This window comes from Procambarus clarkii, chromosome 9, assembly GCF_040958095.1.
Source record: "Procambarus clarkii isolate CNS0578487 chromosome 9, FALCON_Pclarkii_2.0, whole genome shotgun sequence".
Lineage (NCBI taxonomy): Eukaryota > Metazoa > Arthropoda > Malacostraca > Decapoda > Cambaridae > Procambarus > Procambarus clarkii.
In genome coordinates, this window is record NC_091158.1 from 26,814,562 (window position 1) to 26,839,317 (window position 24,756).

A 24,756-nucleotide genomic window follows, 5' to 3' on the forward strand; every position below is an offset into this window, starting at 1 on the left:
TACAAGTAGTAGAATATAGTCTGGGGCATGTAGGCTACAAGTAGTAGAATATAGTCTGGGTCATGTAGGCTACAAGTAGTAGAATATAGACTGGGGCATGTAGGCTACAAGTAGTTAAATATAGTCTGGGTCATGTAGGGTACAAGTAGTAGAATATAGACTGGGGCATGTAGGCTACAAGTAGTAGAATATAGTCTGGGTTATGTAGGCTACAAGTAGTAGAATATAGACTGGGGCATGTAGGCTACAAGTAGTAGAATATAGTCTGGGTCATGTAGGCTACAAGTAGTAGAATATAGACTGGGTCATGTAGGCTACAAGTAGTAGAATATAGTCTGGGTCATGTAGGCTACAAGTAATAGAATATAGACTAGGGCATGTAGGCTACAAGTAGTAGAATATAGACTGGGGCATGTAGGCTACAAGTAGTAGAATATAGACTGGGGCATGTAGGCTGCAAGTAGTAAAATATAGTCTGGGTCATGTAGGCTACAAGTAGTAGAATATAGACTGGGGCATGTAGGCTACAAGTAGTAGAATATAGTCTGGGTCATGTAGGCTACAAGTAGTAGAATATAGACTGGGGCATGTAGGCTACAAGTAGTAGAATATAGTCTGGGTCATGTAGGCTACAAGTAGTAGAATATAGACTGGGGCATGTAGGCTACAAGTAGTAGAATATAGACTGGGGCATGTAGGCTACAAGTAGTAGAATATAGTCTGGGTCATGTAGGCTACAAGTAGTAGAATATAGACTGGGGCATGTAGGCTGCAAGTAGTAAAATATAGTATGATCCTGCTGTTCGCGCCGCTCCTGCGGGATGCAGTTTCACGGTTTTTTGCTTCTCGGCTCGCGTATAGGCAGGAGGTTCTCGCTGCTTCCTTTGAATCTGCTCCCCTTTCCCCCTCCCAGGGCGGGGGGTTGCGCAGATAGCAGTGTGGCGACATGATGTCATGTTCATTAGCTAATTTTCGTTTGGGGAGTTTTCTCCACTCATTCGGCTTTCGGTAGCAATATTTTCACCAGAATAGGGGTTTGTTTTGGGGCGCCTACCTTTCTGGGTGCCAGGTCCGTTCGATGGCAGACATAGAATGCTCTCAACAACATGGGGGTTTCTATAGGCCATTGCTCCTCGTGCCTTGTTTGAGGGGGGGTCAGGTTCCGGCTCATGGTCCCCGGTAGGTGTGAGATTAACCCTTTTTAGAGGTGAATAGGTTACAAGAAACCTCAGTTAGGAAAGGACTGAACTAGCATCAAACATATGCTGAGGGCAGATTATACTTTAATGACTGACCAGGGATGCATAGAGCAGTTGCACGAGTCCAAATCCTTGGCACTCCTTGTCCACTGGGTCGTGGAGCTTCTAGGGGCCTCAGAGGGAGGTCGTCAGAGTAACTCAAATGATCCTCACACCAAATAGTATTTATATTTTATGTGTATGGCCATGAATGCAGTTCAAATCTAAGTAGTCCAGGCAACATATAAAGGGATCACGTTAATAGCAGGAATAATGGCAAAGTCAATACTGGGTACCAGGGGTCTGAAGGTGTGAATGTAAAGACACTTGTACATAACAATTAGTTTATTCATAAAACTTAATGCTAATGGTACATGGCAAGAACAATCTGACGTTACATTAATGTCGGACATGGTGCTTGACAAGGCTAAACTACCCGGAACACTTGCTTCCGGTTCGGACCGCTTCCGGTTCGGACCGCTTGTGGTATCGCTGACCCTGTCTACACTTAACAATAGTGGGCAACCACTCCAGATGCAATGGCAGCTTGACGAGACTGTGACAAGTAGCAATAAAAGACAACGGCCCACGTTGGTGCCAGATGTGAATCTGGGATCAATGAGGGGTGATTATAGCTGCAACAATACACGGCCCCACGTTGGTGCCAAATGTGAGATCCGTAACCAGCGTGGGGTGATTGATGACTGAATAACAACAACTGACAGACTTGTCACTGAGACGAGTCTTCCATACAACACTCAATTATGTTACTTTAATCAGTAAATATATTTACGTTATTATGTCACCAAGACATGCAATCAAAACAAATGTCAATGAAATCAACAATGGCTACGGGTAATTAGCAATTCCTGAGTAATCGTACAAGGATCTATCAAAGCTTGACTGCTCACTTAATTCACGAAGAATTTACATTATAGCTCGGCGTCACTGAGACTGCTTAACCAACTTCGATCAGTCAATGCGATTACTAATCACCGCATACTAAATCAATTGATAATCAGTCGCGTTAAATTAATACACTGACATCTCAAGAGCAAAACGATTAATACACTGATGTCCCAAGGATAATAGAATGCAAGTACACCGACGTCTCAAGAATGAATGCAGATAAAGTATACTGACGTCTCGAGATACTGAACACAAGTTACACTGACGACTCGAGAGTGAATGAACACAGGTATACTGACTGCACAAGTTACTGAACACAAAGTTACACTGACGTCTCGAGATACTGAACGCAAGTTTTAATTGAACACTGTTCAGTTGAGTATACTGACGCCTCAAGTTAATGAACACGAAGTTAACTGACTTCTCAAGATACTGAACACAGTTACACATGACGTCTTGATATTAACTGAATGCAAATATACTGACGACACTGAGTCACCACAACATGGTAATAATATTGTACACACCAATACGGGTCACTGAGACCAACAATAATTACACAAAACCAAAGTGCCCCAGGTCACAGAGACCAAATAAAATAGTAATAACCCACACAACATACTGACACACTCTCGTGTCAATCAATCAATAATAAACACAATGTAAAATAATCTTACTTGTAACTACAGCATGCCGCCTGGAAATACAGACAGAACGGCATGGAAATGGATTAACACACAGTGATGGTATATATTGAAACCACACTAAACACAAGTAAACACAGTAAAATACACACGACACAAAGGCAACTAAATGTGTAAAAACTGAATGAATGTGTTATATGACAATCACACTAAAGATCTGGCTACAATATTCACACCGAAAAGCTGTAGCAGGTCTTTATCTATTGTGCTTCCTCAAGGAATCGAACTTGGTCCCGTAGGGTAAAAACCAGGTCAGTGGTTCTCTATGGTGAACACAAATGTAGATACTTATATATAATATGTGTTGTAATAACCCACATTGTAATAACTCGACCGCACACCCCGCTACTACCACTGAGCTATCCGTGCAATCTCCGCTCTTTCTATGGTAATAACAGATGCTAGTGATCATGTAAGATGTTAACACTCGGGCCGTCATACGAAGACGTAAACCAGTACACAGAGGAAGGAGAGAGAGAGAGAGCGAGAGAGAGCAAGCGAGAGCGAGCGAGAGAGAGAGGAAGAGTGAGGCAAAGCGAGAACGAGAGCAAGGGAGGGAGAACGAGAGTAAGTGAGGGCGAGGGAGAGTGAGACACTAGTGAGGGAGAGTGAGACAGAAAGATAGAGATAATCAGTAGTCACAGCCTATCGTATGAGTTACCGAGTGACGCTGCCACCACCCTGAGTTACCGGACAGGGGACCGGAGTGAGATTCGTAGGTCTTGCAGATGGAATAACCTACCAGGACAGGTGTAGGGGACAATTGAACGGTACAAGGATCCTGGCCTGACACTCGAATAATCCTGACCACTTGGGAACTATGGTGTACACAAGACTAAGGCGGGACACACCCAATACTAATACCTCAACACGGAAAACGAACGGGGGGAGGAGTATTGGATAATTAAGAACACTAGGTCACTGGGGCAAAGGGGACGGTAGGCCCAATATCACTAAGGCAAGGAACCATTAATACACATTTAATAACAATTAATATATGACTTTATTTAAAATACTTAAATAAGACACTCCCTAACTATATTCCCTACTAGAGGCCAAGGGTACTGAATGAGGTGCTTTAGTACAAGAGAGCCGTACTTATTCGTATGTTGTTCCACAGTTTTTCTGGAGATGATGTTCCTTCCCCGAGTCCACACACACACCTCCCTACTGGGCTGCGCCCACTCTACTGTCTGTCCATGATCTCCTGCTCCTCAGCTGAACATGGGGGTTTTACATTTGATGTTTAGGGGTTAATCCCTGAAGATTATCATGACGGCCTCAACTCTGACCTCTTCGTGATTCGATGACCGTTGACCTGACTCTATGGCTAACTTGTACAGAGGTGTAACTTTTACATTGTCTGCTGCCGCCTGACTGGCGCCCGTGGTTTCTTCATCCTCCACGTGGCTTGCTCATGCTGTTATGATGTTCATGTACTATGTACTGCTCTCTTGTTACAGTGTATTAGTGTAATAACAGCAAAAGGATTATGCTGGGAGGAGCCATATGGGTGACGGAGGTGCGGTCGTCTGCACGATTTCTCTAGCTGTTTAGAGGGTGGCCACTATGCTCTTTGGGCGCACTACAAGCTTAGGTGTACAGTTACGGTGCATACAACATGTAGATACTTATATATAATATGTGTATATAGGGTAATAACACTGCAAACAGTATTGTTGGGGGAGAAAGTTTAGTGCGTGTGACCTTGAATGAGTGAGGGAGCCGCCAGCCACCATCTGTGTATAGCGACGACTCTTAGTGCCTGAACTAACTATATCAGCTTAGCTGTACAGTTGTGGTGAACAAAATATATACATACTTATATATAACGTCTGTATATAGTGTAATAACACCACAAATGGTATTGTTGGGGAAGAAAGTTTAGTGCGTGTGTTGAGGGAGTGGCAGCGAGTGGCTGGCTGGTGTGTGGCGGTAACTCTTCGTGGCTTTTCGACTCTCAATACCAACTTAGTGGTTCGTTATGGTGACCAAAACATGCAGATACTTGTACATAATCTGTGTATAGAGTGTAATAGCAGCCAAACTATTTGTTTATTGTTTTATAAACATACTAATTGAATCACTAATATGCACATCATACTTTTGAATATAGCAATTATTCACCACTTTTATTATATAAATATATTACAATACATACTATTGAATAATATTACTGCAAAAAACTAAGAAAAAATCAATCTGAGACATTGAAACAATTAGGTAATAATATCTTTGTGGCAACTCCCACCTGTCAGCGCGGGTGACGCTGACCGGATCTGACGACCGCTCTGTCAACACCCACTTTCTGTGGGGAGCCCCGGAGGCTCCCTGGAGCTTATCGGGCTAATGTATGTTATGTTAGACCGGGACATTAGCTAAGGAGTTCAGACCTACCAGGGACCAGCGCCAGAACCTGGCCCCTTCAGAGAGGTTTCAGGGAGCAATGGCCCTGGAAAACTCCACATGGTTGGGGGTTTTCCTTATCTGCCATCGACCGGGGTTAGGCACCCAGAAAGGTAGGCGTAACAAAACAAACCCCACATGGTAAGAAACTACAACAAAAACCGAACAGAGAGGTAGAAAACTCCCTACAATCCCAAGGAAACTAGCAAACAAGCAAACATCACACTTTACTGCCGCGCCGATCGTCCGCGCAGCCCTCCCCACCCCGGGAGGGGGGAGCCCCGGACCTACCGCGCCGGCTGCCAAGCTCCAGTTCGTTCGCTAATGTCAACCGGGATTGACATTTCAATCCCGGTTTTCCCAGGGCGTTCTGCTGGGGGCTGTGCTTTGCCTTTCAGTGGTGTTCTCCGCCGGCAAATGTGGTGGTTTGGGCTCCCCCTAGTTCGATTCTGGGTTCCTTTGGGTTCCTTGGTTTCTTCCTCTTGGGCCCTCTTTTGTGGGTTCAGCGGACTTTGTTTCCTCGTGTGACCCGGTTCTGCCTTTTGGGGTTCCGGGGTCGTCCTGGCTTGCAGTCTGATCTTTTTGGGTCTTGGCACATGTTGTGGTTGTGCTGGGACTTTGTGGTTTTGCTGTCGAGGTGGGCCTTTTGATGCAGTTTTGTGCCTTCTTTGCCTGGCCGGCGTAGTGCTCTCTGCCACTAGTCGGCGACTTGTGCTTTTACAATATATGTCCTCGCCTAGTTGTGCTTGTGGGGGTTGAGCTCTGGCTCCTTGGTCCTGCCTATCAACCGTCTATCAACAGGTAATTACCTAAGTGTAATTACCTAGTGGCCCTAGTATAGGTGTATAGGTTCCTGTGCCTCTTGGGCTCTGTCATGTCTACATGTGACATTGTATGGGGGTCAGCCTCGTTACTTGTGTGTGGAGTCACCACATTACTTCCTAGTGCTTTCCCGTTCCCATTCTGACACTAAAAAAAAAAAAAAAAAAAAAAATAATTCTATCTGTGGCTCTTTTGGGTACTCAGTTTCCACCTGTGTCCCCTAGTGTGTGTGCCCCTTGTGTTACATAGCCTGTCCTTATCAACCCTGTCGATTCCCTTGGGTATCTTGAATGTGGTGATCAGGTCTCCCCTCACTTCATCTTCCAGCGAAGTGTGGTTTCATTCCCGTAGTCTCTCCTCATGACTTCGGTAGTGTACTTTTTCTTTCGGAAGGGGTTCTGTTCCCTTCTCTGTTGACTGGGCGCTGGGGGAGCAGCTTGCTCTGTTGCCTCTCGCTTGGTCCCGCTGTTGGTGGGCGCTTTGGGTTGTCTTCCGGCCTCTGCTGGCATCGGAGGACGGCTTCTCCCCCTTGGGGGGGGGGTTCAGAGCTGGCGGGGTGGGCTTCTTCCCCTGCGCTTCGTCATTTCCTCTTCGTGGATGCGTGGGGCGTGGTCGATCCGCCCCATCCTTCTGGGCTTCCCGTCTGCTCTTTGCAGTCATGAGCTTTTCCCGTCTGCAGTTCTTCTGGACTGCTTCAGTCTGCGCCCCTGGATCCTCTGCCCTCCTCGGAGGACTGTTGTCTCCTGTCCGGATTCTGTTAGGGCCGGGTGCATGGATGGTGGCCCTGGACCTCCAGGTCACTTCTTGGCACGTTCCTCTCCAGTTTTTCTGGGGCTAGCACGGTTGGTGGTGGGGCTTCAGGTTTTTATTGCCTTCCCTATTTTGTAATGGGCACTTCGTAGACTCTTTGCATCTTTACCGGATCTTAGTGCCCTGTCTGAGTCTGAGATTCGGTGTCTGGCCTACCTCGACGACTGGCTGGTGTGGGCTCCCAGTCAGTCCGCTTGTCTGCTCGCCAGGGGATGGTTCTTTCCAGATCGCCGGGTTTGGTTTCCTGGTGATCTGGAGGTTTTTCCATCGGTTTCCGTCCCAGGTTCGGACCTGGGCCTTGTTTAAGGCTCTTGGGCCCCTCATTGTCTTCCCTCCAGAAGTGTTACTGTGGCTGTGGTCCCGCCTTTGGCTGTTCAGGAGGGGGTCCCGGGTTGCTCAGCGGTTGCTTGGGCGGTTGTGCGGGAGTCTGCACTTCGGCGTGCTTGTCGGCCCGCGGAGTCGGGTTTGGCTACAGCGTCGGTTGGTTCCTGCGGAGACTCCCCTTCCGCCTCTTGCATTCCTTGGGTTCCTCCGGGGATCTTGTGTTGGTGCTGCGTCACCAGCTTCCTCTTTGGGGTTTTCGGGGTTCCATGCCTTGGCACCTCCCCGAGCCTTCGCTCGATGTGTTCACGGACGGGTCGTCTCTCGGCTGGGGCTTTGTGACCAGTGCTCACCAGGTCGGCCGAGGTTGATGGAGTCTGTCCGTCGGGCTCACAGTACGGTTCAGGTGTTCGTGGCTGTCTGGTTTGCACTTCGGAGGGTTTGGGTCACTAGGTACTCTACCATTCAGCTCTGTTTGGACTGTTCTCTGGTGGTTCTTGCCGGAACCACAGGGGTTTGGCTGACCGTGTGGTTCGTGTCCGGGGTGTGTCCTGCGTCCTGGCGGACAGCTGTCTCGGTTCATTCCTCTTCGTGGGTTGGCCAGTCGTCGCCGATTCGTTTTGTTGGCTCTGTCGGGCATATGGACTCCTGGCCATGGACGTCTTCAGGTCGGCGTGGTCTAGGCGTCGCCCATTTTGTGGCGCCCTTCCCACCTGCGAGGACTTCACGGTGGAGGCTTTCGGCAGGACTGGTCGAGGTGGGGGGTCCCTGTTCCTCTTCTCCCGGTCCAGCTGTTGCTTCGGGTTCTGGCTCGGTTGCAGCCCATTCCCACGAGAGCAGTCCTTATGGTTCCTTGGTGGCCGGCCCGGCCTTCTTTTCAGACGCTGCTTGCTAGGTGTCCGTACCCGGGGCGTTTTTACCTGAGGCTCCGCCTCTTTCAGCAGGCCAAATCGGTCCTATCCGTGACTGGTTCGGCCTTCTCCTTGGCTCTTCGCGTCTGGTATTTTGACGCGGGTATCACCATCTCTATGGTGTTCAGGTGGCTTTGTTGACGGTGTCCCACCTGCTAGCTTCGTCTTGGCGACAGTATGATGTTTCATATGTTTTCTCGTGTTTTGTTTCCCCTCCGGCCTGCTCATGCGTCGCCTGAGCCATCCTGGTCCTTGTTCAGGGTGGCTTCTTATCTTCCCCTCAGTTTGTGGTAGCCGCTTCGGTTCAGTTTCCTGCTCTTTGGTACTGGTGGTAGCTTTATAGGTGTGCAGCCTTTCTCTGTCCTGGCGCCGGTCGTGACGGCTGCTTTCCGGAGGGGTTCTTGGGGTATTGGTGCTTGATTGGTTTGGCCGGGGGGTGCGTCCTGTGTTGTCCAGTTGTGCTTTTTGCTGTTGCCGGCGTACCGTGTCTGGGGATGCGCTGTGGTTGATCCGATTCCTTCGTTCCCTGTTTTCAGGGCTCGGGTCTCCCAGGTTGTCCGCAGTGTTTTCCTTCTTCCAGCCTGAACTCTGGCTTTGCGTTGCAGAGTTTGTGGCGGCCGCCTCCCGGGTTAGCCCTTTCTTTTCCTTCTCTTTAGGTATGAAGCTCCAGGGAGCCGTAAGGGCTCCCCACAGAAAACCAGCGTTGAATGTAATGAAATGCCATTTTCTGGGTCACCGGTCGGCGGTTTTTTCGCGTTGGTTGAAGCTTAGCTTCCGAACTGGAGCTTGGCAGCCGGCGCTGTAGGTCCGGGGCTCCCCCCTCCCCCTCCCGGGGTGGGGAGGGCTGCGCGGACGATCGGCGCGGCAGTAAAGTGTGATGTTTGCTTGTTTGCTTGTTTCCTTGGGATTGTAGGGAGTTTTCTACCTCTCTGTTCGGTTTTTGTTGTAGTTTCTTACCATGTGGGGTTTGTTTTGTTACGCCTACCTTTCTGGGTGCCTAACCCCGGTCGATGGCAGATAAGGAAAACCCCCAACCATATGGGGTTTTCCAGGGCCATTGCTCCCTGAAACCTCTCTGAAGGGGCCAGGTTCTGGCGCTGGTCCCTGGTAGGTCTGAACTCCTTAGCTAATGTCCCGGTCTAACATAACATACATTAGCCCGATAAGCTCCAGGGAGCCGTAGGGGCTCACCCAGAAAATGGCGTTTCATTACATTCAAAGCTGGTTTTTTGCCAGACTTCCTCGGTCAATTGCGCCCAAAATATGTCGCCTACGATTTTTTTGTTATTTTTCCCGTGCTCAGGGGACACAAATTAACATGTTTGGAAGACAAAAAAAAAATTTGAATTTTTTTTTTCTTGCGCACAGGGGTGTAAATGTCCCCAGGACCCCTGAGCAGTGTTAAGCAGGGTTAAGGGTTAAAGACACTTGCTTGTGCCTCACTTGTTGAAGGCGCTTGGCTTGCCTGTGAAGCCTCACTTGTTGAAGGCGCTGGGCTTGCCTGTGAAGCCTCACTTGTTGAAGGAGCTTGGCTTGCCTGTGGCACCTCACTTGTTGGAAGGCATTTGGCTTGCCTGTGACGCCTCACTGGTTGAGGTGTATAACACGTAACTTGTCTTTAATTGCTAGGACAACCTTCTTCCTCTTAACACCTCCAGAACGATTGATGCTGCTACCAGACATAATCGTGGCCAAAAATGTTCAAAGTTACAGGGGTACCTCGGTTTACGAGTTTAATCCGTTCCTGGAGACAGCTCGTATTCCGAAGCTAATTTCCCCATAAGAAATAATGGGAAATGAATTAATCCGTTCCTGACTACCCCAAAAACCCCACATCAAACTAAATTTTTATACCTAATTCATCTAAATAAACCTACAAAACTATGTTCAAGTTATTACTTACCCTTGTTGTTGAATGCTGTAGGCGTATGGAAGATGGTGAGAAGGGGGGAGGAGGAGAGGAGTTACTGTTTGGAAGGGAAGTCCCCCTTCCATTATCACATCAGGCAGTGAGGACCTTTCTGGGGTGCACTCCCTGGCACGTTTTGCCTGCATACCACTAGGTCCTGGTTGTGGCTCACTGCTCGATTTTCTCACCACAAATCTGTCCATGGAAGCTTGCTTTTCCCTTCTTCGCAAGCTGTCTCTGTAGTAAGGCATCATATTGTCATTGAAAAGATTAAGGCAATGGCCTACTACAGCTTTCTCTGGGTGAGTCTTTTCAATAATTGTTTGAATCTCTTCCCACATCTGACACACCTTCCTAATTTCTGCACAAGGGACATTCGCTACTGCCTCATCCTCCTCCACTGTAGAATCATCAGCTGTGTTGTCTTGCTGTTCCTGTTGAAGGGCTTGGAGTTCTTCGGTGGTCAGTTCTTCGTTGTGTTCTTCCACCAACTCCTCCACATCATCATCACCCAATTCCAAGCCCATTTGCTGGCCCAGAGTAACAATTTCGTCAACAATAGGCGCATCATTTACAGGCTCAAACCCCTCAAAGTCTAGTTCTGTCACATATTCAGGCCACAATTTTCTCCAGCCAGAGATCAGGGTTCTTTGAGTCACTTCTTGCCAGGCTTTGTCAAAGAGTTTTAAAGAACTACAAATGTTAAAATGGTGTTTCTAGAACTCTTTGAGGGTGAGGTTTGTGGCTTCAGTCACTTCAAAACATTTCTGGAAAAGTGCCCTTTCATAAAGTTTCTTAAAATTTGCTATGATTTTCTGGTCCATAGGCTGAATTAGAGGAGTGGTGTTCGGAGGAAGGAATTTAACTGTGAGGAATTTTTTGTATCTGGACAACAAATCATCTTCCAAGCCTGGAGGATGAGCAGGAGCATTGTCGAGGAGAAACACGGCTTTGAGTGGCAAATGTTTCTCCTGCAGATATTTTTCTATGGCAGGGCACACCACTTCATTCACCCACTCTGAAAAAATAAGCTTAGTCACCCATGCCTTTTTATTAGCCTTCCACATCACACACAAATGGGTTTTCTGCACTTTATACTGTTTGAAAACACTTGGATTTTCAGAATGATACACTAGCAAGGGTTTAATTTTCAAATTGCCACTCGCATTTGAACACAGCACAAGTGTAAACCTATCTTTCATAGGCTTGTGTCCAGGCAAGGATTTTTCCTCCTTGGTAATGTATGTCCTCTTAAGCAATCTTTTCCAAAACAGTCCTGTTTCGTCACAATTAAACACGTGTTGCGGTAAGTATCCCTCAGCCTCTGCAAACTCTTTAAATTCCTCAATAAATCGTCCAGCGACTGGTTTGTCTGAGCTGGCTGCCTCCCCATGCCTTGTAACACTGTGGATGCCACTTCTTTTTCTAAATTTTTCAAACCAGCCCCTGCTTGCCTTAAACTCTTTCTTATCTGCATCACTCGTTGCAGGGGTCTTCTTTAGAAGGTCTTCGTGCAACACCCTGGCTTTCTCACAAATGATGGCCTCCGAAACACTATTACCCCTTAATTCCTTGTCGTGTATCCAAATTAATAACAACTTTTCCACTTCTTCAAGCATTTGTGGTCTTTGTTTCATCATTGTTCTTACTCCTTTTGCCACTTTAGCACTCATAATCTCATTTTTCTTCTTAAGTATAGTGCATATTGTTGATGTGGCTTTGTTGTACTGCCTACAAAGTTCAACAACACGTGTACCATTCTCATGCTTCCGAATGATCTCTTGTTTCTGCTCTATTGTCATCCTCACATAGGCTTTCTTGCCTTGATCCTTGCCACTAACTTTCTTGGGACCCATGGTGAGATATATAATAACAAATTGTATAGTCAAATGACCAAAAATCCAACAAAACACTGAAAATCCGGGTGAAGAATTGATGTGGGATAGTCACTGGGCACGAGACAATGGTAAACTGAGGGGCGGAGGGGCGACAATCGCCGTACCACCACGCACTAGGTCGGCCTGAACGCCTATCAACAAACTCGCGTTCCGAGGTAACCGTCGCCTTCCGAGGCACATTTTCTGAGGAAATCCTGCTCGTATTCCGAAAAACTCGTATACAGGGACACTCGTATTCCGAGGTACCACTGTACTATGAAAATAAAAAAGTTATTTAAAAAAATGTTTCACTAATGGCACAGCACTGTGGTATAACACTAGGTACGGGAGCACATGGGTTGACCAGTGTTGGACGGAGGACGGATCCACTTGGGGCAGCTATAGCACGTTACATAGGCCGCCAGGAGGAAACAAAACACAATATTTTTTAAGGAAACTTCAGCCTGTGCACATTGTTTTTAGGAAACTTATATATTTGTTATTACATAATTACTAGTACAGGCATACCTCAGAATGCGAGTTTAATCCGTTCCTGGAGACGCCTCGCCTTCCGAAAACTCGCATTCCGAAGTTAATTTCCCCATAAGAAATAAAGGGAAATGAATTAATCCGTTCCTGACTACCCCAAAAACCCCATATCAAACTAAATTTTTATACCTAATTTACCTAATTCATCTAAATAAACCTACAAAACTATGTTCCAGTTATTACTTACCTTGCTGTCGAGTGCTGTAGGCGTATGGAAGATGGTGAGGAGGGGGGAGGAGGAGAGGAGTTACTGTTTGGAAGGGGAGTCCCCTTCCATAATCACATCAGGCAGTGTGGACCTTTCTGGTGTGCTCTCCCTGGGACGTTTAACCTGAGTGCCACTAGGTCCTGGTTGAGGCTCACTGCTCGATTTCCTCACCACAAATTTGTCCATGGAAGCTTGCTTTTCCCTTCTTCGCAAGCTCTCTCTGTAGTAAGGCATCACATTGTCATTGAAAAGATTAAGACAACGGCCTACTACAGCTTTGTCTGGGTGAGTATGTTCAATAGTTGTTTGAATCTCTTCCCACATCTGACACACCTTCTTAATTACTGCAGAAGGGACACTCGCTGGTGCTGTTGGTGCTGCTGCCACCTCCTCCTCCACTGCAGAATCATTCGCTGCTGTGTTGGCTTGCTGTTCCTGTTGAAGGGCTAGGAGTTCTTCGGTGGTCAGTTCTTCGTTGTGTTCTTCCACCAACTCCTCCACATCATCACCATCCAATTCCAAGCCCATTTGCTGGCCTAGACTAACAATTTCCTCAACAATAGGCGCATCATTTATAGGCTCAAACCCCTCAAAGTCTAGTTCTCTCACACCTTCAGGCCACAATTTTCTCCAGCCAGAGATCAGGGTTCTTTGAGTCACTTCTTGCCAGGCTTTGTCAACGAGTTTTAAAGCACTACAAATGTTAAAATGCTCTCTCCAGAACTCTTTGAGGGTGAGGTTTGTGGCTTCAGTCACTTCAAAACATTTCCGGAAAAGTGCCCTTTCATACAGTTTCTTAAAATTCGCTATGATTTTCTGGTCCATAGGCTGAATTAGAGGAGTGGTGTTAGGAGGAAGGAATTTAACTGTGAGGAATTTATTGTATTGAGGCATTAAATCATCTTCCAAGCCTGGAGGATGAGCAGGAGCATTGTCAAGGAGAAGCACGGCTTTGAGTGGCAATTGTTTCTCCTGCAGATATTTTTCTATGAGGGGCACAGCACTTCATTCACCCACTCCGAAAAAATAAGCCTAGTGACCCATGCTTTTTTATTAGACTTCCACATCACACACAAACGGGTTTTCTGCACATTATACTGTTTGAAAACCCTTGGATTTTCAGAATGATACACTAGCAAGGGTTTAATTTTCAAATCGCCACTCGCATTTGAACACAGCACAAGCGTAAACCTATCTTTCATAGGCTTGTGTCCAGGCAAGGATTTTTCCTCCTTGGTAATGTATGTCCTCTTAGGCATTCTTTTCCAAAACAGTCCTGTTTCGTCACAATTAAACACTTGTTGCGGTAGGTATCCCTCATCCTCTGCAAACTCTTTAAATTCGTCAATAAATCGTCCAGCGGCTGGTTTGTCTGAGCTGGCTGCCTCCCCATGCCTTGTAACACTATGGATACCACTTCTCTTTCTAAATTTTTCAAACCAGCCCCTGCTTGCCTTAAACTCTTTCTTATCTGCATCACTCGTTGCAGGGGTCTTCTTTAGAAGGTCTTCGTGCAACACCCTGGCTTTCTCACAAATCATGGCCTCCGAAACACTATCACCCCTCAACTCCTTGTCGTGTATCCAAATTAATAACAACTTTTCCACTTCTTCAAGTATTTGTGGTCTTTGTGCCGTTAATGTTCTTACTCCTTTTGCCACATTAGCACTCATAATCTTATTTTTCTTCTTAAGTATAGTGCATATTGTTGATGTGGCTTTGTTGTACTGCCTACAAAGTTCAACAACACGTGTACCGTTCTCATGCTTCCGAATGATCTCTTGTTTCTCCTCTATTGTCATCCTCACATGAGCTTTCTGGCCTTTATCCTTACCACTGGCTTTCTTGGGACTCATGGCGAGATATATAATAACAAATTGTACAGACAAATCACCAAAAATCCAACAAAACACTGAAAATCCGCGACAAGAATTGATGTGGGGGTAGTCACTGAGCGCGAGACAATGGTAAACTGAGGGGCAGAGGGGCGACGATCGCCGAACCACCACGCGCTAGGTCGGCTGTACGCGTATCAACAAACTCGCGTCCAAACTCGCCTCCCGAAGTAACCATCGCCTTCCGAGACAAATTTTTGGAGTAAATACACCTCGCCTGCCTAAAACCTCGCATACAGGGACAATCGCATTCCGAGGTACCACTGTACTTATTTCATTTGTTTTTGCCTATGGTGAATTGTTCTAAAATTAATCGTAATTCCTGTACCCAGGTGGTCCCTCCCGACGCTCTCCTCCCACCCTCCTAACACCACCCACCCACCCCACCCACCCCCTCCTCCACCATGCGTCTCGAGCCACAGGCAGTCGGGATTAATACGGTATGGCCCGCTCCATGGCTTTCATATCCAAACAATTCAATGATTATCCAGCTGACTGTCCGGATAGTGTAACATCGGCAGCAAGTTAATTTTTTATCCTGCTAAACCAGCTTTTATCTGGCTCCCATGACCATTTTGGCCGGATATTGAGAACTTTATCCAGTCACGATTTTGGCTGTATAAGGGCGTTTTCTGGATGTTCCAATCCCAGATAATCGCGTAGTTACAGTATATATTTAGAGGGCGCCACGAGAGACGCCGGGAACACAATGACGAGGATGGGAAATAATCAAAGTCCACGTTTACAATATCGAAGATTTACACACGATCTTCACTCAAACACACAGAATCACTTCCTGATTCTTATTTCTCACAGTTACTGAGTAATGAAATGAGGGATTGCTCTCGGAGAAGCCGATAATCTGCGATCATTTTGACACAGTCCAGTTGCACCTGCGGTTAGCACGTGTAACGGCTATGACTTCACGTATCTTTCTTTAATAACTTTTGCCGGAGCCCGCGATTGCTGGGTTCTGCAGCATGACTGATGCGGGCGATTCGAATCCTCCGAAGAGCAAACCACACTGCCCCGAACTCCCACACAGTGCTGTGGGCTCGACGGAAGGACGGACCCCACCGACCCTAGCCGGCCTGGTGAGCACTGGTCACAAAGCTCCAACTGAGAGACAACGCATCCGTGAACACATCGAGCAAGGGCTTGGGTAGGCGCCAAGGCACTGAACCCCGAAAAACCCGAAGAGGAAGCCGGTGATGCAGCAACTGACGCAAAGCCCCCGGGGTCCGTGTGGCAAAAACCTGTCGAGATTGATATGAGAGGAGACTACCAGGGACTTGTACTGAACTAAATTAAAAATTACTGTCTGCAAATTAATTCAACTAAAATCTCTAGCTAGGGTCGTAAATCCTACCTCCTCTTTTCCTAATGACAGATTGTGGGCTGTAAGGGGCAGGTGGGGTGAATTAGTTGATAGGTTGATTGAAGATCCACAGTCCACCTGCCGACAGGTATCTCACATCAGCTTGTATTTTATACAAGGATAAGATTTAATAAATTCAGTTCTATGCTGAACACTGGCTCTGTTTAAATCAGAGATTTAAACATGTACATAGTCTAGCCTAGCACCATAACTATTAACAGCCAATATATTCTTATATTATAAACACAACAATTTAAATTGTAAATTGTAGAAGTATGATATTAAATGACCTTAAATATGGTCTAAGTACTGTTAACTAGGTACTAAAAATTATATTCAATTAAATGAACAACTTAAAAATAACTAAGCAATCAATTGTTAACTTAATTTATATATTCAAGTATATATGCAGATGTGTTAATATTCAATTTATATGATGAGGTACAGTCTGCCTGACTGAATCTTTTCCCACACCATGGACACTCATGAGGTTTTATTTATTTATCGTGACTGAATCTTTTCTTACACAATGGATGCTCATGAGGTTTGGTGCTTAAAGATTCAACTGCTGCACTACAGTATTAATAAACTTACTGAAATATGAGGTGTTGCTTCGCTCTATAACCGACACAGACTTATTTAATATATTAAAGTCATACAAGCATACAATTAGCCAATTAATACACTACTGTAATAACATTCAATATACTTCTCTGCCTGCCGGAGTGCCTGTCTGACAGTGTGCCAGACTTGATAACTCTCTTGTCGCGAGTTTAGGCACGATATTTTATATAACAGCTTTGCTGTAGATTGTTCTTGTAGCGTTGCTATGTGATTTTTCATTAACTGTGTTGCAGAAGGATGATAGTTGATAGTGAAGGTGGAGACAAGAGTCACTGTGTGGTCCTCTCTACACTTATATAGGTATAAATGTTCTAGGAATTTTCCTTGTAGATATATTGTCCAGGTACTCCCCCAGTTCTAGAAAGTAATCACTGGTGATAAAGATAATTCGATAAGGTGTCCTGGGCTAAGTAATGTTCGCTAAGGTACCCTCACACTTGTTCACTGTGTTGTCAACAATCGCGTAGTGCCGTGGGGTGTGGTGGGCACTTCTCTCCCAGCCATCGCCCCCCCCTCCCCCCATGCTCCCAGAGCACGGTAGCCTTCTATGAATATTGATTGATTATTTTTACTGTCTAGACTTATGATTGAGATAAGATGTGATTATAATATATTTAGATATAGGATTTAAAGATTATAAGTAGTACTTGCTAGCACTACTGATTCTTATTAAGGATTCAATTTATAATCCCTACTGGAAATCGAATCATGTTCCAAAAATTTTTTAATTAAGAAATCCTTCTAGAAGCTTCTGGATCCTTGAGAGGTCATGCACAAAGTCACGCAGGCATCTATAGGGCCCTATGGTGTACGTGATCATAGTGGCATTGTCATCTAGGATCAAGATGTATAATGAATCTATAATGATTCAGATATGATTTAGTTATGATATAGATATGATTTAGATATGATATAGATATGATATAGAAATAATACATTTCTTAGATGATAATATAGGTAGGTGGGTAAAATTTCCCACAGTCCGAACCCAGCAATCACGAGAGAGGCGGAAGGGACGTCCCCGAAGGAACCAGAACAGCCATCGAAGCTAAACCCGACCTGCTGGGTAGACCAGCATCGCGAAGTTCAGGCTCCCGCACAGACCCTCGAGCAACGGCCGGGTGACCCGGGAGCCCCCAGAAACAGGCGCAAGTGGGACCGCAGCCACAGAAGGCCCAGCCAGGTCCGAACCTGGGAAGGGAACCAGATGAGACTTCCTCCAGTTCACCAAGAACCCAAACGCGGCGAGCTGAGAAAGAACCAGATCCCTGGCTAGCAGACAAGCGACTGGCTGGGAGCCCAAACCAGCCAGTCGTCGAGGTTGACGCGCCTCATGTGCCTCACACGCGTGAGGCACGTGAAAACGCGAGGTGCCAGGTTCAAACCGAACGAAAGACAACGAAAGCGGTAAGCCCGAAGCCCCACAACAGAACCGAGCCAGTCCCTGAACGCCGGATGAATCGGGACGTGCCAATGTGTCCCGGAGGTCCAGGGACACTATCCAAGCGCCCGGCTCCAACAGGAGCCAAACCTGGGACAGCGTGGTCATCCGAAAGGAGGGGCAATGAACTCAGGGGTTCAGATGGGACAAGTCCAGAATGAAATGCAGATCCGCGCACAGGACTGGAAACAGACGGGAAACCCATCTCAGGGACGTCGTCGTTTCGACCACGCCCAAGCAAACCCACTTCAAGGTGACCTGACAGAGCGCAGGGAAAGAAGCCTGCCCCACCAGCCCCGAATCCCCCGCAGGGGGAAAGGCCACCCAACGCCACCAGAGGCTGTGCGAAACGCCCACAAATCGTGGGACCAGGCGTGAGCGAACAGCGCAAGCCTCCCTCCCATTGCCCCATCAATGGGGCGAACCGCGAAAGGGCCGGCACCCCTTACGAGACCCAGAACCTCGCGCAGAGCGAACACCGCGCCGACCAGACGGTAGCGGGTCCGGAGGAGGAGCCGAACCCGAACCTGACACCAGTGGCCTACCATGACGAGAGGAATCCCGAAGCCTTGGCATGACCCTACCGGGAAAGCCCACCACGGGCCTTCACAGGCAAAAAGCTTCAGCAAGGCAGCCAACGAGCGAGCCGCCGAGACCAAGGCGCCAGACCCAGGAACAGCCCCAAGCGCCTCCACATCCTCCCTGAGCCAGTCAGAAGACAGCTCCAGGAGGAAAATGAAGCGCAAGGCCGCAACCAAAAGGCCCCGAGTGCGCAAGTCCTCCGCCACCTGCGCCGCTGAAAGGAGAGGAACCTGCACATGGAGCTGAACGACACCAACATCCCGGGGAAGGGCAGGAGCAAACAAGCACTCATTGAGGTGCTCAAGGTCGCCCCCCCAGGAAAACCTGAAACACCGTTGAAGACTCCCGCCACTCAAGGGCGCGGGAACGGCAGAAGAAGTGCCAAGCCTCCAAGGTGAAGACAGTACAGTCCGCCAGCCAGGACGACTCCAAAACCTCGTAACTGAGCCAGAAAGGGAAAGAAGTCCTAAACTTGAAAGCCGAGGGATTCATTGCTAGAGGCATAATCCGGGTCATGCAAGAGGTTTGTCGCAAGGGCCGCCCACACCGCAGCAGGTTGGATGCGATAAGCCGAAAACCTCCGGAAAGACGGAACCGAAGCACCCGAGGAAACATGGAACTGAACCAGGGAAGGGGCAGACACCAAATCCAACTCGTACGCAGAACGAAGAAAAGAAACTCCCACTCCTTGTAACAGTAAGCCCCGCTCAGAGGGTAGAAAAACCAAGGCGGGGTCCAGCAGAGTCCAAGGCCCCCAAGTCAGCCCCTCCCCAGCCCCAAAGTCTTCCTCAGCAGGACCCGGGGCCAAGTCCTCTCCCCAAGCACCGACCCCACTAGACAAGGCTGGCGCAGTCGTAGAAGCTGGATAGAATGAGGCCCACTGGTCAGATCCAGAGGCTTCGGCTGGGGAACGAGACTTGAATGCCTCCGTCGCCACACCAGAAGGGGCATCCCCCGAGGCTGCCCGAGTCTCAAGATCAACTAACCCCTGCCCCGATTCCAAAACCCTCAGATCAACTTAGTGCGTTGCAACAACCGAAACCTAGAATGCAAAGCCTGTGCAGCCTGTACCCGAAGATCATCATCCATAGATTGAGTAAATTGAGTCACTAGCAAGCAACAATACTCACAGGACTCAGGGTTGAAAGTGTCACGACCCAACAGACTGCATGACGGAGGCAAAAACAGTGAGGGTCGCCCTGAGACGAGAGGACCTAACAACCCTCAAACTCACACGAGGCGAGGGGGAGACCCCGGGATCACATCCATCGGATCCACGCATCCCCTAGGGGATTCCCAGGGTCCTGAGCATTTGCTAGAAGAGGACTCGTGCTCAGGTAAACCTAGGCAGGGTACTGCTAACTGGCGCCCAAAACTACCAAACAAACTGTCTAAAGCTGAACTGCAGGGACGTGTACACTCATGGGGACCAAGCAAGGGGCACCACCAAGTATCAGGATGAGGCCAAACACCAGTGGCAAATAGGGCAGAACCCCCACCAAGGCAAAAAGAAAAAGAAAAACAAAACCCCGCAAGAGGACAACGTACCCCAAGGAACAGAGCCGGCCGCTGTGATAGGCGACAACTAGCTGCACAGCACCCTGCGCCCCTACCAGTGTGAAAACTGCCTCTTACCCTAAGGTTAACTAGGGGGAGACAAAACCCCCAAGTACCCAAAGAGCGGCCGAGAAACTGAGCAGTAAAACGGACGCACAGAGGCAGACCCCGAGGAACTTGTGGAAGGTAACCACAAGCTCCAAGGGCAGTACTTAAAAGGCACCTAGGGAAGGGAACCCTAGGTGCATGCAGCCCGAGTACTGAGGAATAACTCCTGGCTCATGGAGTACAGCAGCCACACACAAGGCATAGCACCTCAAAAATACTGGAGCCAGAGCACACAACTGAGCTAATAGCATCAGCCTCAAGAACTGGGGTGTGGTTCGCTGGCACGGTAGATCTGGGGCTGCTCCTTTCCCCTCCTGGGGAGGGGGGCTGCGCAGACAGCGGCGCGACGACGGATGAGATCATACTAGTTTGCTCGTTTTTGTTTGGGGAGTTCTATCCACTCGTTCGGCTTTTGGTTGCAATTTTCACCAGAATAGGGGTTTGTTTTAGGAAGCCTAAATTTCTAGGTACCTAACCCGGTCGATAGCAGACATAGAATGCTTCCAATTACACGGGGGTCTTCTGTTGGCCATTGCTCCCCTAGCCTCTCTAGAGGGGGGGGGGCCAGGTTCTGGCTCGTGGTCCCCGGAAGGCCCATAAGAACTCCATACACATGACTGATGCCGAAGTCTGAAATTATCATATCAGCCTAGTAAGCTCCGGGAAGCCTCTGGGACTCGCCCAGAAAATGGCGTTTCATTACATTCAACGCTGTTTTTTTTTATCTTTGTAAAATGATAAATTCCCTTCCCTGAACACATACATGTAAAAAAAAATATGTAAAATTCCACTTACTTTGGCTGTCGGGACATGGAAATGGGGGGGAGGGGGGTTCTTGCTGTGCACCCAGCTCTCAGAGGCAGTTGCGCTGGCCAGTCAAGCACCAAGAGTTGCCACAAATATATTTTCAGTTATTTGTTCTATGTGTTTCCAATGCGATTTTGTTTGTTTTTTATCGTATACGATGCATATTTGTGTCCTTTACAATATGTATACAGTAGAACGTTCATAATGTTCCATGGAACTGTGATACATGTGTCAGTACTGTGTCCACAATAAATATATTGTCGCGATATTACTTGTTCAATATTCACTAAAATTACAATATGTACAGTTTCACACACTATTTATACAGTAACACACTGTATTACACATTTAGTATTTCGGAAATGAGTAATAATCAACGAAGTAGTCCATGGTACACAGCGCGACTTCGCTCTTGTTGCACCAGGTACAGATAGATTTTCGCTTCCTCTTTCTTCATTCTGTATGCTTGCAAATAACTCTCATACACTCTTGGCTTCAGTACATGTAGGTGGTATGTAACCAAGCTTGTGAAGCGTAAGGTAGTCTTGCTTAGATTATAGGAAAAGATCAATATGTAAGGTAGTCTTGAAAAGATCGCTTTGTAAGGTCCCCTCACTGGAAGAGATTGTCATTCTGGAAGAGATTCAGCCATTCTGGAAAAGATAAAGCTATTCATGAAAATATACACCACCATGGAACCCGCTAACATTGTTCATCCATGCTATTTGTATCAGATGCATTATCATTGAACCCAGAAAATGATTTATCTATTTATCATCTATAAAAATTGGAGATGGCAAAAGTGGCGTACAGAGCTACAACTGGATATACTTGCTGTATCGTCCTCATAGGTGTTGTATCACTTGCATCCAACCTTAGTGTTAGGTCCTTATTGCGCCTAGCTTCACCAATATCATTACCCTTATGTTCTTCAAACAATAAAGTCTGAATTTCATCGACTCGGAATGATCTTTCAACACCACGTTGGATAGGTATTTGGGAGCCAGAGTCGCGTGTGCCACCCATGGTTGCTCACTCAGTACTAACCCAGCCAGCAGCCCTAGAATATTCTGGGAATTTTTTTCCAAGATGGCTTCCTCTCACCAGAGGTCCCAAGAGTCCATTTTGTACACAACCTACCGCACACGCATTTTGAATGGGTACGAAATATTCAAAAGGTGTTTTCTCGGTTGGCGCAGCACAGTGGTTAAAGAACACAATAAAGTAGCCATCACATCTGCAAGAAAAATAACAGGTTTGATAACAAGAACCTTTCACACTGGAGATGCTATACTGATGATACTTTTCAAGATGCTAGTGATCTCTAGTGGAATACTGTTGCACAATAACAGCCCCTATCAAAGCTGGAGAAATTTCTGACCTGGAGAGCATGCAAAGAGCCTTTACTGCTAGAATCCACACAGTAAAACATCTAAACTATTGGGACCGACTAAAATGCCTAAATCTGTATTAACTTGAGCGCAGACGGGAGAGATACATAATAATTTACACATGGAAAATAGGAGGAGGGCTTGTCCCAAACCTGCACTCAGAAATAACACCACATGAGACTAAAAGGCATGACAGGATGTGCAGAATACCCCCGTTGAAGAGCAGAGGTGCAACAGAAACTCTGAGAGAGAACTCTAACCATCTCGAGATAACACTTTCGCCCGGGCATGACGCAGCATTGCATCATCCGTTTACTGTCGGTAATACCGGGGATGACGCAGCATTGCGTCATCCACTTTAAATAATCGCCAAAAATCAGGTTTTTATCCGATTTTTTGGGGACTGGTTTTAAAATGTGCGCCGATGTCTTCCCATTTTCTTTGTTGAGCCTCGTGGCCCTCAGGTGGCTTGGCACATGCCGTGGGCCCATTGTTTTCGCTCCACTGTTGTGACCAATGTCGCCTCCCCTCGCATCTCAATTGTGTGAACATTTCGGCTATTTTCCGTGGCTATATTTCTTACTGCGGCTTTAGAAACTATCTACCCTTACTCCACGATGGATAGTGATCATGAACAAGGCCCTTCCAGGAAGAAAATTGCGAAAGAAAGGCTTGAAAAGGGAGGGAATTGGGAGTGTAGCTGGAAGGCGTCTGAGCGCTCACTCGCGGCTAACGAGTGGCCCGTCTTCAACTCGTCGGCGGTTGGAGCGTGACCAGGTTTTATATTTTATATGCTAATGTTCTTCTAGAGAATTCTATTGCGAACCCATTGAGACCAAAATGAAAGACCTAAGACAAAAATTGAGGTGACCAGAGTGAAAATAGTGAAAACATTTTATCGCGTTTCCGCGCTCCTGGGTAACTCATTCGCACTTTCTCTGTTTGCTGCGGGTAATTAGCCGGGCTTTTGGAGTTTATATGCATTTAGTGCTGTAGAGAATTCTATTGCGAACACAATGATACCAAATTTAATCTCGTAGGACGAGAATTAAGGTGACAAAGTTGAAGAGAGTATACATTTTTCAGAATTTACGCGCGCTCCCGTGACACCCTGGGTCCCATATCGCACTATTGAGGGGTGGCGTGCGGGGTGAGCGAAAGTGTTAACCTCAGGTAGTCAGCATCAACATGATCACTTAATATTGCTCTAAAAATATAATTATTTTGTACCAATTAAAATGCTTCATAATGTTGATTTCTATACCATTAATATGTGTTTAACATGTATGGTTATAATGTATATTGATATTTTGACTAGTTACCCTAAAGATACATGTTATCCGCAGAGTGCAAATGTGACCTCAACCCAAGCAGTGAGACCCAAGGATCAACTTATGTATCTTGCACAGATTCTGGGGTTGCAGGTGCAGTTTACAGACTTCCCCAAGGTAAGTCTGGCATACAGTAAACTTTCTGATACCTTTACTGGTGCAAGTAAACTTCTCATAGCTTATAATAGTCTAGCATGATACAGGCTGTGGCATGTTTTCCTAATAAGCAAATTAACCATTGCTTACTTATTTAAATTATTCCTTTCCAAATTAAAACATCTTTATTTAGTTATATTACTTAATTCAATTGTATATATCATTTTGCATTTTCCTGGAGGGTGCCCCTTGGTGTGCCCTGAAGCTGTCTTCCTGAGATTCCATCATACTGTAAGGTCACATTAGTCATGGATAGTTCTGTTTTGTCTACTAGGGACCAGAGCCAGGACCTGACCCCACCCTCACAGAGGCATAGAGAGCAGGTGACAATCTACCATCTCATCAGAAAATCTCTGCAGAAAGTCAGTTTAATTTTACAGACAGCTAAAGGGTTCACAAGAAATAAAGCCTTGGAAATCACCAAACAACACCGCATTTGAATCACACTGAACAAGGGATTCACACGATCACGAAACTCGTTATTACTAATTACCAACACTAGGCAGCCAAGCCCATGCTTCCAGCTGGCTACTCTTACCTTGCGGTGATTTTGGGGTCAAGGTCCCTACGGCCCAATCTCTGACCAGGCTTCCTGGTTGATGGTCTGATCAAGCAAAGTCAAACAAGCAAAGCTAAAGGAATGAGTCAGCGTTGACTGTCCAGTCCGTAGAGATGGGACCAAACTGAGAAAGACTATCTGCCAGGATGTTGGACACCCCTGATATGTACAGCATGGATAGCCAAACCCCAAGAAGCCAGAAGATGAACTAGCCAGTACAGTATAGCTCCAAAGCGACAACCGTACTTAACAAGGCACAACCG

General features: G+C 46.9%; 1 protein-coding gene across 1 annotated transcript in view; it reads left to right on the plus strand.

Annotated features, from left to right (window-relative positions):
- LOC123766092 (double-stranded RNA-binding protein Staufen) overlaps positions 1-24,756 on the plus strand; it is a 343,924-nt gene that overhangs the window by 288,079 nt on the left and 31,089 nt on the right. Inside the window, exon 16 of the mRNA XM_069321293.1 lies at positions 23,794-23,895. Within this exon, the coding sequence (XP_069177394.1) occupies positions 23,794-23,895 (102 nt within the window). The remainder of the gene's footprint in view (positions 1-23,793; positions 23,896-24,756) is intronic.